Below are 16041 nucleotides of genomic sequence, written 5' to 3' on the forward strand. Positions count from 1 at the left end.
CACACACACACACACACACACACACACACACAGCAGTTCCCGATCCCTTGCTTCTGTAGTCGAGCCACCATTAGCTACAGGACAGTTTTACGGTGTTGTCATGCCGAGCAGACACAAAACTGATGATGGAGGACATTCTTACGCATGTAACACTTTTTTTTCCATTGTGTTAATTTGTGCCCACCATGGACCCGGAAATTTTGCAGTGCTGGCAGGGACAATTGTGCCTCCAGCAGGAGCTGCACCATAAACATCTGCAGGAGCTACTCAGCTAAAAACATTTGCTCTCACACCACGCTGGTGTTGGGACAGACAGTTGCAGAGAAGCCTTCATCCCTCCCATCCCTGATGCCTTTTGCCAGTTTTGGCAAGTACATGGAAATGTGGGAGAATGGCCTACACCAATTGTTGCTGCACTGCCAGGTAAGATTTATTGTCAATCCAACTGATACAGCCACCTCATTATTGTCCTGTAGTGCAGAGTTGTATGAAATAGTGCAAAAATTTGAAGTCCTTTACTGAGCCCGAGAAATTTAACTTTTAAGGACCTATTTCATTTGCTCACACAGTATTTTTGGCACCAAACCTGGGTGAGGCAGCATGGTTGCAGTTCAACCAGCACCCCATGTGCCTCGAGCAGTCGCATATGACCCGGATCACCAACCTGCAGCAAGACCTCTTGTGCAAGTGTCAGTTTGAGTGTTCCCAATGTGATACCTCATATGCAGATACACTTATTTGGGGTGTGATCGGGTGATTAGCATCCTACCCCAAGGTCCAAATTGGGGGATTGGTCTTCTCTGACGCTGCTTTAGCCGAAAGTGCCCTGATTTCTGGATCACATGAACTTACAGCAGCAGCAAAGGACGCATCTTCCAGCAATTGACAAGTGGGAAAGTTAGATGTACTTCATAAACACCACCCACTACTCTGTGGAATCGGTCAGGTGACCTTGCTTTCTGCTGAGCCACTGTATGTTGACAATTTGAGATTGGCGATATCACAATGCTGCTGTCTTTGCTCGTAAAAAAATTTATGATTTGTGCTAGAAAATGATCAGTATTTCAAACTGGCAGCACAATCCCACAATGAAGCAGTTGCCTCTGAGATAGTAATTGAACACATGTTTCGCAGGGATCTGATGAAACACTGTTTTTTAGTGGTCCAAGGATCCCATTACTACGGGGTAACATTTGTACACAGCAACAAAGTGAGGCAATGACAGTTTATTTTATTATTGTTTAATTGAACAGTGACTTAGCTCATGTAATATAAGTTTATTTCATTACTGTTTAATTAAACTAAGACAAAACTGTGATTTTGCTCATATATGTTTACCTTGAACATAAAGAGAGCTCTATTCTTCACGTGTGTACAAAGCACACCAGACGTCTGCTCAGGTTGTGAAAATCTGTGGGTCCATTTGAGGGTTAAACATGCTCAACATTTTATGTCAGCCATTGTCCAAGATCGTGTTTGACATTGTTGAACAATTTACATTGTTGTATATAAAAACAAAGATGAGGTGACTTACCGAACAAAAGCGCTGGCAGGTCGATAGACACACAAACAAACACAAACATACACACAAAATTCAAGCTTTCGCAACAAACTGTTGCCTCATCAGGAAAGAGGGAAGGAGAGGGGAAGACGAAAGGAAGTGGGTTTTAAGGGAGAGGGTAAGGAGCCATTCCAATCCCGGGAGCGGAAAGACTTACCTTAGGGGGAAAAAAGGACAGGTATACACTCGCACACACGCACATATCCATCCACACATACAGACACAAGCAGACATATTTAAAGACAAAGAGTTTGGGCAGAGATGTCAGTCGAGGCAGAAGTGTAGAGGCAAAGAAGTTGTTGAAAGACAGGTGAGGTATGAGTGGCGGCAACTTGAAATTAGCGGAGATTGAGGCCTGGCGGATGACGAGAAGAGAGGATATACTGAAGGGCAAGTTCCCATCTCCGGAGTTCGGATAGGTTGGTGTTGGTGGGAAGTATCCAGATAACCCGGACGGTGTAACACTGTGCCAAGATGTGCTGGCTGTGCACCAAGGCATGTTTAGCCACAGGGTGATCATCATTACCAACAAACACTGTCTGCCTGTGTCCATTCATGCGAATGGACAGTTTGTTGCTGGTCATTCCCACATAGAATGCATCACAGTGTAGGCAGGTCAGTTGGTAAATCATGTGGGTGCTTTCACACGTGGCTCTGCCTCTGATCGTGTACACCTTCCGGGTTACAGGACTGGAGTAGGTGGTGGTGGGAGGGTGCATGGGACAGGTTTTGCATCGGGGGCAGTTACAAGGATAGGAGCCAGAGGGTAGGGAAGGTGGTTTGGGGATTTCATAGGGATGAACTAACAGGTTACGAAGGTTAGGTGGACGGCGGAAAGACACTCTTGGCGGAGTGGGGAGGACTTCATGAAGGATGGATCTCATTTCAGGGCAGGATTTGAGGAAGTCGTATCCCTGCTGGAGAGCCACATTCAGAGTCTGGTCCAGTCCCGGAAAGTATCCTGTCACAAGTGGGGCACTTTTGTGGTTCTTCTGTGGGGGATTCTGGGTTTGAGGGGACGAGGAAGTGGCTCTGGTTATTTGCTTCTGTACCAGGTCGGGAGGGTAGTTGCGGGATGCGAAAGCTGTTTTCAGGTTGTTGGTGTAACGATTCAGGGATTCCGGACTGGAGCAGATTCGTTTGCCACGAAGACCTAGGCTGTAGGGAAGGGACCGTTTGATGTGGAATGGGTGGCAGCTGTCATAATGGAGGTACTGTTGCTTGTTGGTGGGTTTGATGTGGACGGACGTGTGAAGTTGGCCATTGGACAGGTGGAGGTCAACGTCAAGGAAAGTGGCATGGGATTTGGAGTAGGACCAGGTGAAACTGATGGAACCAAAGGAGTTGAGGTTGGAGAGGAAATTCTGGAGTTCTTCTTCACTGTGAGTCCAGATCATGAAGATGTCATCAATAAATCTGTACCAAACTTTGGGTTGGCAGACTTAGGTAACCAAGAAGGCTTCCTCTAAGCGACCCATGAATAGGTTGGCGTATGAGGGGGCCAGCCTGGTTCCCATGGCTGTTCCCTTTAATTGTTGGTATGTCTGGCCCTCAAAAGTGAAGAAGTTGTGGGTCAGGATGAAGCTGGCTAAGGTGATGAGGAAAGAGGTTTTAGGTAGGGTGGCAGGTGATCAGCGTGAAAGGAAATGCTCCATCGCAGCGAGGCCCTGGACGTGCGGAATATTTGTGTATAAGGACGTGGCATCAATGGTTACAAGGATGGTTTCCAGGGGTAACAGATTGGGTAAGGATTCCAGGCGTTCAAGGAAGTGGTTGGTGTCCTTGATGAAGGATGGGAGACTGCATGTAATGGGTTGAAGGTGTTGATCTACGTAGCAGAGATACGTTCTGTGGGGGCTTGGTAACCAGCTACAATGGGGCGGCCGGGATGATTGGGTTTGTGGATTTTAGGAAGAAGGTAGAAGGTAGGGGTGCGGGGTGTCGGTGGGGTCAGGAGGTTGATGGAGTCAGGTGAAAGGTTTTGCAGGGGGCCTAAGGTTCTGAGGATTCCTTGAAGCTCCGCCTGGACATCGGGAATGGGGTTACCTTGGCAAACTTTGTATGTGGTGTTGTCTGAAAGCTGACGCAGTCCCTCAGCCACATACTCCCAACGATCAAGTACCACGGTCGTGGAACCCTTGTCCGCCGGAAGAATGACGATGGATCGGTCAGCCTTCAGATCACGGATAGCCTGGGCTTCAGCAGTGGTGATGTTGGGTGTAGGATTAAGGTTTTTTAAGAAGGATTGAGATGCAAGGCTGGAAGTCAGAAATTCCTGGAAGGTTTGGAGAGGGTGATTTTGAGGAAGAGGAGGTGGGTCCCGCTGTGACGGAGGACGGAACTGTTCCAGGCAGGGTTCAATTTGGATGGTGTCTTGAGGAGTCGGATCATTAGGAGTAGGATTAGGATCATTTTTCTTCGTGGCAAAGTGATACTTCCAGCAGAGACTACGAGTGTAGGACAGTAAATCTTTGACGAGGGCTGTTTGGTTGAATCTGGGAGTGGGGCTGAAGGTGAGGCCTTTGGATAGGACAGAGGTTTCGGATTGGGAGAGAGGTTTGGAGGAAAGGTTAACTACTGAATTAGGGTGTTGTGGTTCCAGATTGTGTTGATCGGAATTTTGAGGTTTTGGAGGGAGTGGAGCTGGAAGTGGGAGATTGAGTAGATGGGAGAGACTGGGTTTGTGTGCAATGAGAGGAGGTTGAGGTTTGCTGGAAAGGTATTTCTTTGTTCACTTATTAAATGTTTTTATGATCTAATGACATTTTATTGCTGTACATACTGCATAAACATAAGAAAAATTCCTCTTCAGTTCCTCTCCACAAATGCTGTAGTGCAAATACTGTAAGTGTACTATATTTCTCTACTTTTTGAAGGGTTAACTCTATGGCAGCCTAAAATTTACAGACATGAAATTTTTATCAAAAAACAAATAATAAATACGTTTTGTGTAACTATCGGCTTTAACAACCATAAACCATTCGTCCCTTCAATGTCGTTATAACCGGTTTTGACTATGTTTTAAATACTGTAGGTGCTATCATGCATCTTTGTCAGAAACCCTTGGTCACTGGAATCTCTCCAGTTATTTTGTACCTATTTTAATTCTACACACTGTGCTTATTTACACACCAAATAATTGATTACAGGCATTTCAAAATAACTTTTTATGTCTGTGATAGCAGTCTCAGCAACAGGCACTGGAGGTATCTAGACTACTCCTATTTCAGTATGTCCTTCATAGCAGAGTGCAGGGAAAGAGAGAGAACAACAAGGAGAGAGACTGCAGTGTCCAGAAAATTTCGTAATAGTGAAAGGTTTATATAAAATGATAAAATTACAAAATAGAAAACCCACATTTCAAATGCTATGTATGAGGGGCAGTCAAATGAAACCAAACACTCACCTCAGTGGGAACAGGGAATGGTTCCAATCAAATGAGATGATCAATTCCTGTTTCATAGAATGTGGTTGGTTGCTGACAGATCCACAACAACACCCACTCTTGCATTCTTCACACAACTGAAACCGATTTCCATTTATGTCTTTCTTCAGGTCATCAATGATGTAAAATTCACACAGTGGAGATGCAAGCAGTATGGAACACGTTGCAGCATTTCTCAACAAAATCGCTGAAGCATAGACTTCGTCCAACGGGCTATATGGGGGTGGGCGTTATTGCACAACAGGGCAATGCCGTCTGACACCATTTCTGGGCATTCTGACTTTATGGTGCATCACAGTTTCTACAAAGTCTATTCACAGTGCTGTGCATTGACTGTGGCTTCACACTCGAGGAACTCAATGAGCAGAAAGCCCTGCAGTCTAAACAGGTCAAGATGACCTGACCAGAACATGTGAGAACTGCTTCGGATTTCTTTGGCAGGGGAGATGTGGGATTTTTTCCACTGGAGGCTTGGCAGTTTGTCGCTGAACTGTCAGAATGCTGCCCGACGGAAGCATCCTGTTAAACGATCACACCCATCCCCACACTGCCAATCGGACGAAGCCTACACTTCAGCAATATGGTTAGGAAACACTGCAACATCATCTGTACAGCCCAGAAGATTTTCAAATCGTTGGAAACCTGATGAAATAGATGCGTGGACGTCTGTTTCAGTCACATAAAGGAGTGCCAGAGCGGGCGTGGTCATGGATCCATCAATGACTGACAACATTTTATGAAACAGAAATTGATCATCTCGTCTGCCAGTGGAATAAATGTCTTAATATGTCTGGTCATTACTTTTGAATCAAACCATTCCCTGGTTTCGTTGTGGCAGATGTTTGGTTCTCATTTGCCTGCCCCTCATAGATCTTTAAATGTCAAATATTACAACTCCAAAATATATTCAGTAATCTACCAACCTGAGGTGATGAAGGGTAACTTCCTTGTGGTGGTGGCATATGTGGTCCTCCCCTGTAAGGTCCTCCAGGAAGCTGGGCTCCTTGTAGTGGCGGCTGTATTTGACCTTGCATGGGAGGTCCTGGAGGTGGAGGGTGAGGTCCCTGCTGGAAGGCCTGTGTGGGGAATTGGCTGCCTTGTGTGTACTGGGGAGGGATCTGCCCACTTGGTGGTCCCGGAGGTTTCGGCCCTGAGTGGCCTTGGCTCAGGTGAGATGGAGGACCTAAGTGTGGAGGCATTGGGCTGCCCTGTGGGGGTATTCCGCCCGAATGTGGAGGCATAGGACTGCCCTGTGGGGGCATGTTGCCTGAATGTGGAGGCATAGGACTGCCCTGCGGGGATGTCGCATTTTGCGGTGGAGGCACAGAACCTGTTTGAGATGGAATGTGACCACTCTGTGAGAACCCGTACCGTGGCTGTGGTGCCTGGGGACCACCCTGTGGTGGTAGGTGGCTGGACTGTGGAGGCACAGAACCCAACTGTTGTGGCGGCAGAGCATTGCCTTGTGGTGGCATCTGGTTGAACTGTGGACCAGTGGTGTCTCGTGGTTGCACGTGGTTTGTCTGTGGAAGTATCTGTCTGCCGTGTGTTGGTGGGTGACCCGGTGGACCTGTTTGTGCAGGCAGAGGGCTACCATGTGCGTACGGCATTCCGGGGTGCGTCGGTGGATGCGCAGTGCCGCCATGGCCGGGCGGCAGGCTCGAATGCTGACCTTGGGTGGGAGGTGGTCTTGGACTACCCTGAGGAGGAAGCTGGGAGGACTGCAGAGATGGGTTTAAGGCCTGTGGGCTCGACACTGGTGTCGGTCCCCTCCCCGGACCATTGACGTACGGTGAAGGCGACGGTCCCGGAGACGGACGCTGCTGCTGTGCTGGTTGTGACCCGGGAGTAGCGTATGTTCCCAGGCCTCGTGCAGGAGAACTAGGGAAACCCGGCTTGCCTGGCGGTCCCCCTCCAGCACCAGGCAAAACCTGAGAAGAAGAAAATAACCAACTACAGTGATAGTACGTTCTTTTCGTCATCACTAAGATTCACTGTAAAATTCACCATCATCAAAACACTTCAAAATATTTTCAGCATGATTCATTTCCCTGCAAACGGTGCTGTGAGTATAGTCCTTCAATTTCACATTTACGACTTTTTTAATACTGCAGTAATAATTTACTCCTATACAGTCATTACTATATGCTACTATTGTTTGACTTAAAATTGTGGCTGAGGTTCTGCAGATACACTGATTGGCCAGTGTGTGAGGAATGACTGCTAGCCAGACACACGTACAGTGCAAATATAATCAGCGAGCTTGCAGTCAGTGTGTAGAATGCAGTAGATGCACAATATATCTGAGTTTGAAAGAGGGCAGACTGTGATCACCCGGAGGCTCAGCATGAGCATTTTGGAAACTGCATGACTTGTCGGGTGTTTGAGAAGTGCTGTGGTGAATGTTGAACGTCTTCAACATGTGGGGAAACCAAGGTGAAAACACGTCTTGACGTTGTGGGGTGGGGCGGCCATCCCTCATTACAGATGTCTGACGTTATAGGCTGGGCAGACTGGTAAAACTTGACAGGCGGTGAACTGTGGCAGAACTAAGGACAGAGTGTAAGTGTGTGTGAACACACAATACCCCAAACATTCCTAACAATGGGCCTCTGCAGCTGACGACCCATGCATATACCAATTCTAACAACACAACATTAGCAACTATGACTGAAATGGGCACACGGCCATTGGCACTGGATGTTGGCAAAGTGGCAGAGTGTTGTGTGGTTTGATGGATCCCGATTCCTTCTTCATCATACTCATGAGAGGGCGCAAATCTGTTATCTTCCATGGGACATCTGTACTACAGGATGGAGACAAGCTGGTGATGGCTCCATTATGCTCTGTGGAACATTCATGTGGGCATCCGTGGGTCCAGTTGAGCTCGTGCAAGGCAACATAATGGCCAAGGAGTATCTCACACTGGTTGCAGACCACATACACCCCTTCATAATGATTATGTTTCGATGGCAGTTGCATTTTTGAACAAGATAATGTGTCATATCACAACTATGACGGAGTAGTTCAAGGAACACAATGACCAGTTCCAATGGATGTGCTGGCCCCCCAACTGGCCTTATCTGAACCCAATTGAACACATCTGGGACGTGACTGAACGTGGTGTTAGAGCTCATTGCCTCTTCTCCATGATTTACGAGAATTAGGTGACTTGTGTGTGCAGATGGGGTGCCAGTTCTCTCCAGTGACCTATCAAGGCCTCATTGCTTCAATGCCATTACACATTGCCGCTGTTATCTGTGCTCAAACATGGGCATACCTGCTATTAGGTAGGTGGTCATAATGTTCTGGATGATCAGTGTACAGTGAAAGCCAGTATTCGAAGGGGTTCCACTCAGTTATGTCCACTAGAAAAATTAAGCAAGAACTCCAGTAAAAGAAAAATGCAACATACCAGCACTTTGTCTGCTTTACGAATTTATTTGGCATGTTATTGATTCTACATCAATTTACTAAGCACACACAGTGTAACAAGTTGTTGAATTACTTTGAAAGAAGCAACATTTTTGATAGGAGCTCTTATCTCACACTTGGCTCTTTCTACTAACAGTTTAAAGCATAACTGCTTCTTTAGAGAGCTACCACAACAGTGTCATTGATCCAAGGATTCAATTTGGTCCTTTTGATAATGAGTAACAAAGAATCTAATTTTAAAACCTAACTCTTCAGTACCTGTATGATTGAGGAGGAGTTATCTGCTCATGACAGTCATATAAATTAACTCAAAAAGCAAATTGTTGATATTTAGTTCTAGTAAAAATACAAAATAACTGCAATAATTATATTTGTAATTAGCCAAAACACTGTTGTATTCAAAGGCTTCATTAAGATGCTATTTTCTGATGTTTTAAGCGTATTTTGGCTCCGCGAGCACTGTCAAGCATTTTGTCTTACTAGCCATATAATGTCCTTACAAGACATCAACAACATTGCAGACACAGAAGAAGCTGAAATGCAACAACTGTAGTTTACTAGAACTCACACTTTCTTATGTCTATTTCTGCAACAAGTACATGAAGTTAAAAATACAAATAATTAATCAACATACATGAACTAAAATATATTGTTAATGTTTGTATGTTGCAGAGACCCAGAACATCCCACAACTTTAAATAGGAATATATTTCTCCAGCAGACTGAAGTGCTGCACAGGGAATGTAGTTCAACTTTATAAAGGGCCATCAACACTGTACTTTTTTGTGGTACAGAGCAGATGTTTAGCAATGTGTTTCTGCATCAAGTTGGAGGCAGCCAATGGGAGGATAGTATATGATACTCAATGAACAGCTGGCGGTCCATTAACTGCAGCTTCGCTCACTTACGTGTTAAACATACATATTGCAGACATAACCACCCCTCCCCCCCCCCCCTTCCAATCACAGTCCACTTCAACCTCCCAATGTCTCTCTTTGTAGGCAATCTGCAATGGTTACTTATTCCAATCTGTGTAATAGGTAACAACATTGTGTGATTTGATTTCAAAGTTCCGTATCAAGACATCAGCAGTCAGGTGGAATGTAGACACATTACAAACTAAAAAAATGAGATGAGTTGACGTAGATCATCTACAGCAAGGGAAGCAGTATGCAGTACACACATTTGGAAGTTATATTTATTTACATTAAGACCGCTTGCACACAATGTTCTTTGTTGTACCTCCAGGTGCTAATATGTATAAATTGTGGGATGAGTTTGCTCTCGAGCACGCGACTTACAACTGTCCATGAGAGAAACATGACAACAACAAATCCACTCCACTGTACTGAACAGTCTACCCCTGAGCTTTATTTATCATAATCGCAAATGCAAATCATTCAGGAAATTAAAGTCTCCAGGAGGTGAAGGAGAGGTCTATTGGAATGAGCAGTATTCAAGGAATGCACAAAGTTTCACCCTCCTCCTTCCCTGTTAAGATAGGGGCCTCCATCACACTGGCCAGCATTTTCCTAAGACACACCCATGTTCCGTTTGAAAGATCCAGTGTCCACTTTGAGCGAAAGGTGGTGCAATAGCAGACCAGCATAAGATCGAGTGAGTTCAAAGACTCCACTGTGAACTGTACAGCCTCATCAGCATGCACTGCAGTATTTAAAGACAAGTACTCAGTAATTTCACCTGGTAACATGGCTAGTACTGTACTGTTTACATTGATGACAGTGTCATTTCTAGGAGCAAGAATGACCCTATATCACAGCCACTGCATAGTGCAAAAGTTATCTGCAATATCCATGAATACGCCATATGTGAACTAGATACCACAGTGCAAAGATCAGCTGTGTCAACAGGTACTCTTCCAATTCCTAGTAACTGTTCCAGGAACACTCCTGCAATGTCATCTCACAGACATATTCTCATGTTTTATTTCAATGACATTTTCCACACTTCACAGAAATGAATTTCATAGACATGCATCGATTGTGTCAGCAGGTGTATACTTTGCAGTGACTGGTAACTTAGAGAAAAGTCTCTACACACTAGTACCACAGTGCCACTCGTCATGTTGTCGTTACCTCATATCCCTCAAAGTTACATCCAGCACCTCAACAGCATTCCTGTGTGCCATGGTGCACTGATCCTACACAACCACTTTCCATGTCTTTAGACACCATTGCACTGCCAATGGCCTTGCTTATGCTGCACAACAGATATTCAAGTTGCAGTATGTCAAGCAGTAACTGAAGTGCAGAACAGACTGGCCGCCTTCTCTCCAGTAATGTCACCACAACACCTGGGTGGTGATGGTGAGAGCAAACTCACTCTGCCCCCCCAACTTCAGAGAGAATGACATTTACTAAAAATGTTTTCCCTGTGCCTCCGGGCATATCAAGGGAAATGATGCCACCCCATTATTGTGACACACAATCCAGATAATGTCATATGCCTGCTTCTGGTCCTCATTCAGTTGTGGCCTCTTGGTTGCTACATACACATGCCAACTGTCAAACTTAAATTCATTTTGTGTATCTATTAAGCCTGCATTACTTCTAGTTGGTTGTATTTTTGAGCTGGCATGCCAAGCTGAAGTAAAATTTTGTAGCTCATGGACACACATTTGTTCCTGATTACAGTCAACATTTGGTCAAAAATATCCAGTCTCAAGATAATGGCTACAGTCAGATTTTTATTCCTGATTGTGGCAAGTATGTCCTCACTCATTGCCTCCTTACATTTTTTCCACACTATGCTTGCATTACATGGGCTGCATGTTGTCAATATTACAGCAAAGAGGTTCCTTATGTGCTGAGGCAGGTAGACCAATTTGACACTGCCTAATGTGTTATCCCAGTGCTCGTCTCCTTCAAATAACCCTAACTTATAACATGTCTCTCTACATCTACTCGGCTACTCTGGATATCACACTTAAGTGCCTGGCAGAGGGTTCATCTAACCACCTTCACATTAATTTTCTATTATTCCACCCGCAACAGTGTGCAGAAAAAACAAATATCTTTATCTTTCCTCGAGAGCTCCAATTTCTCTTATTTTATTATGATGTTGATTTCTCCCTAGTTAGGTCGACATCAACAAAATATTTTTGCATTCAGAGGAGAAAGTTGCTGATTGAAATTTTTTTGAGAAAATTCCGTCACAATGAGAAACAGCTTTGTTTTATTGATTTTCACCTCAAATCCTGTGTCATGTCCATGAAACTCTCTCTGCTATTTCTCAATAATGCAAAAATCCTGCCCTTCTTTGAACTTTTTCAATGTACTCTGTCAGTCCCATCTGGTACCAATCCCTTACCATGGAGCAGTACTCCAAAAGAGGACAAACAAGCAAAGTGTATGCAATCTTTTTAGTAATCGTCTCAATCTTCTAAACTTTCTGTCAATAAAATGCTGTCTTTGGTTCGCCATCCTCACATCATTAGCTGTGTGTTCTTGCCAATTTAAGTTGTTCATAATTGTAATTCCTAGGGATTGAATTGAATTTTCAGCCTTTTGATTTGATTTAATGGATTCCTTTTAGCACTTGTGTGGATGACCTACTTTTCATTATTCAAGGTCAACTGCAAATTTCCACATCATAAAGATACCTCACTGGAATCATTTTGCAATTGGTTTTGATCTTCTGATGACTTTACTAGATGATAAATGACAGTATCATCTGTAATCCGCAATCAACCTCAGACAGCTGCTAAACATTGTGCCCATGTCACTGTTTACCATTTTCAATTCCATGAAGGTGTTTACCGCTTGCGGCTCCAGGAAGGTATGTGGTCTGTGAACCAGATGCAGAAGCATCCTGAGGAAGTAACATTCTGCAGACTTCTCTCCTGCAGAAAACTTTCCTCGATGTTTAACATTTAGGCGCCTCTAGACACAGTGAATTTCTTGCAAATGGATCCTCCTGACATAGCTGAAAGACCGCTGTCAACATTGTGTGTGATGGGTTATCAGCCAAAGTGGTGGTGCTGTCTTTGTTGAAGTATGCTCTTTGGCCACTTCCCAAATGAACAATGAAGTGCATGATGGTAGGATGCCATTTGTGAATTGGAAATTTGAGGATGTACCAAATGATCTCATTGCTGCCGATATACCCCCACAAATGGTAGTGTATCATTTCACCTCCATTTAGTTCATTGAAAATACCGAATTCTCCCATTTTGCTTCCTTCGTTGATGTATCTGAATCACTATTTAATTTACTTTGAACTGTTACAATACTCCAAATTTGTGTGTGCAAGAAACATTTTCATTAATATTGGTGAATATGGCACAATCCATCTGTTGGGTTCCAGTAACTCTGAGCATCAACGTCCACAGACTGCATATTCTTCAACTACAATAGATTATGTGAATGTCTCGTACCTCACTTTTGCCACTCAGTTACATACTCTCTACTTTACACCACTCCAAATACACACCAAGTAGATTGACAAAGAAATATGATAAAATATTTGTCAAATTTGTACTAAAAATGGGTACTTTTGTCAAAGTTCAAGATGGCAGGCAACACCACCTTGTTAATACGCACTGCAGTTGCTTGTAACACAATTGCATTGTGTGCGCATTTAGAAGAGAAGCAGTGGAAAAATGGAAATATACTCTGGTGGAGCTGTGGGTTTTAGTTGAGATAGTGAAAGCAATCAGAAATTTTTTATGAGAACTGCAAGTTAAGGATGTCAAGGCTTATATAAATAACTTATGAGTGCCTGAGAGTGCATTTCAGTATTTCATCAGTAAAGTGGCTCCTTATATTACAAAACAGAATACTCAGTTCAGAAATGCTGTATGTGCACAAGACAGGGCTCACCATAACACTGATTTCTTGGTACAGGAAAGAGCTATTCTAGCTTACAATACAGCACTCCAATACTACAGAGCACATTAACCAAAATAATTCACAAAATGTGTGAAGTGATTTATAAAGCACTGAAGGTGGAATATGTAAAGGAAAATAAATGTTTGGTACACAAAATATGGGCAATAAGAACTATTTTTATTTTTGAATAATTTAATTTAATAGAATTAGTGTTCCAACAACAACAAAATTAATAAAAAGTACAAAACAGATGAAGCACTTTTTAACTTGTGGCATCCAGAGTTCAAAAGTAGACATAGTTGAATGGAGACCTAAGATTTTTTTTTTATTTTAGAGTGTTTCCTTCTCTATTCTGACTTGCTAGAAAGCTGCCTGAGTGTTTCCAGATGTAGAGGTGGGTGGCTATAGCTGTGATTGTGGATTTGAAGTCGTCTGCAGCATATCCCAGCTGCCGATCAGCACACGATTAATACCGTGCATCGAGTCCTTTGCCCAACCCCACCTGAGTAAAAGTGAGGTTATTAAAATGAGTCAAAGGAACAACAACAACTAAACTTTGCACTCATGTTTAGAAACACACTACAGACATCAAATGTCTGTAGCAATGCCAGCATTCCAAGCAGTTACAGTTCACATGGCAGTGAACAGAACATGAATGATTTTTATAATGAAATCTACGGTAAGGCCCTAGATTTGATTTTATTTCTTTGACAAAAGGCAAGATTTGACAAAGTTCCCTATGACACTACCAAATTTCTTTGACAAAAGTATTTGATATATCAACATTCACAAAGAAATATGATAGTGTAGTACTGGCCACACATATTCCTCAACACACAACTGACGTTGATGGAGACCTACAGAAGGCACCTGTTCTCAGTTTTTGCATTTATATCAACAATGTACTGATCAAACACTTGCCAACAGTTTACTATGTGGTTCTGCTCATTTCTTGGATCATTAGGAGTACATGCAAAACTCAACAGCAGACACCTTTTTATTGGTTAGTTCATCAGTTGATGGTATCATCTGTCTTACTTTCAAGTGATAACCATCCTCACCATGGGGCAACAGCAGAGCATATTGCAGGCTGCCGTACAATCCACAGGTCTCCAAAATGTGCTCCATTGCACTGCTCTGCTGGTTAAGTAGTATATCACAGTGAATCAAAACAGTTTGTCCCGATAACCAGTCACTTCATATTTGGGTGGTGTACCATGTGTGGCACCCAGTGGCCATCAACATGCTCGTATGTCAACTTCGTAATCAGCCAGTATTTGTTCCAATGCAACTGCAAACAGTTTGATGTAACTGTTGCATTGACAGAACATTACAAAGAATGTTAACACAATGTCATGTCTCATTTCTGGAACGTGTACACACACACACACACACACACACACACACACACACTCTGTGTCCCTTTCCAGTTCCCCATTGCCCATTAGGTACTACTGAAGGAATTTGGATGGATGATAACGTAGTGGCAGCAGGAATCACCTTGTGTTGTATCTGCCCCTGTATTGTAGAACACACAGGCTGCTTAACAAGTGACATGGCACCAAAAAATGTCATCTGAAGGCAGGTGTAGTATTCCCCAAAGCTGTGAAGGAAACAATTCCACTCATGCATATCACCTGATGTGTAGATGGAAAGTCTGCCTGGCACAGGTAGCAGTTGCATGAGTTTCACTTAATTGTTCTTGCTACAAATGCCAGGACAACCTGCTGTGAACATCTTGGCTCAACAATGAACACACAGTGCACCCAGTTTCCCGATGGTAACAGATTCATGCTATTCATAGACTTTACACGGATCATAAGGGAAGCCTTCCACTGATATGCAGGGATGTGCACTACATACTTATCTGTCTGCCTTCCATTGCTTGCAGCTGCAGCATTCACTATTTTACTGTCTCTGATGATCTGCATTCAGCCGAGTGTTGTCTCTTGCATTGTAACTGGGTGTCACCCTGTTGGACCATCTCACACTATTTATGGAAGCTGTAGCACACAGCATAGCCCATCATGACCCTTTCCTGGGCATTTTCCTGTGTGTGTTCACTTTTTTTCTTGGCACTTGGCCACTTTCCGTATGTTTCCTTTTTGACATTCGTGTTTGAAATGTGTAGCATTCACTTGTGACATGGTGAGATGCCACATAGGAGACACAGTTGTGCCTGCTCCACATGACATTGTCCATGTCCCAATGGCAGTGCCGTGTACAGTTGTGGGGGATAATACGACAGCAATGTAAGTACAGGATTCCAACAGCGGATGCTGAATGCATAAATAATCTGTTGGTTATTACATTGCATGTAATCACACTCCTACAGCAGCATGAAATGAGTGTGACAGATGCAACTTGCAGCACGGCACCATGTGTGACAGAGTTGTCAATGTCTCCATGGAAATGTCTCAATAGTGTTGGCTGATAAAACAGGCCGCTACTCTTCCACACATTACATGCTTCTCGTGCAAGGCAAGCTACACAACATGGACTATACACACCACTCCTTCCCCCCCGCCCCTCCTCCTCTCCCTGCTTAGTGCAGATGGGCATGGCATGGTTGAGCAGGTTGATATGACACACTGCTACTAGTCCCACATGCAGCGTAGGGTGTCCACCCACAAATTTAGCCCCTGCAAAGCACGCCAGTAAAACAGTTCACCTGCAGGAGCTGGAGAGCTGTTTTTCGCCCATATCTCTAGCCCTAGGGAGCAAATAGCATGTACCAAACTTGGTTTAAA

General features: G+C 43.9%; 1 protein-coding gene across 3 annotated transcripts in view; it reads right to left on the bottom strand.

Moving 5' to 3' along the window:
- Positions 1–16041, bottom strand: part of LOC126418549 (protein transport protein Sec24C) — a 124004-nt gene that overhangs the window by 64349 nt on the left and 43614 nt on the right. For all 3 annotated transcript variants that reach the window (XM_050085373.1, XM_050085381.1, XM_050085368.1), the window contains exon 4: positions 5930–6937. In XM_050085373.1, coding sequence (XP_049941330.1) covers positions 5930–6937 — 1008 coding nt within the window. The remainder of the gene's footprint in view (positions 1–5929; positions 6938–16041) is intronic.

Source organism: Schistocerca serialis, chromosome 1 (genome assembly GCF_023864345.2).
Source record: "Schistocerca serialis cubense isolate TAMUIC-IGC-003099 chromosome 1, iqSchSeri2.2, whole genome shotgun sequence".
NCBI lineage: Eukaryota > Metazoa > Arthropoda > Insecta > Orthoptera > Acrididae > Schistocerca > Schistocerca serialis.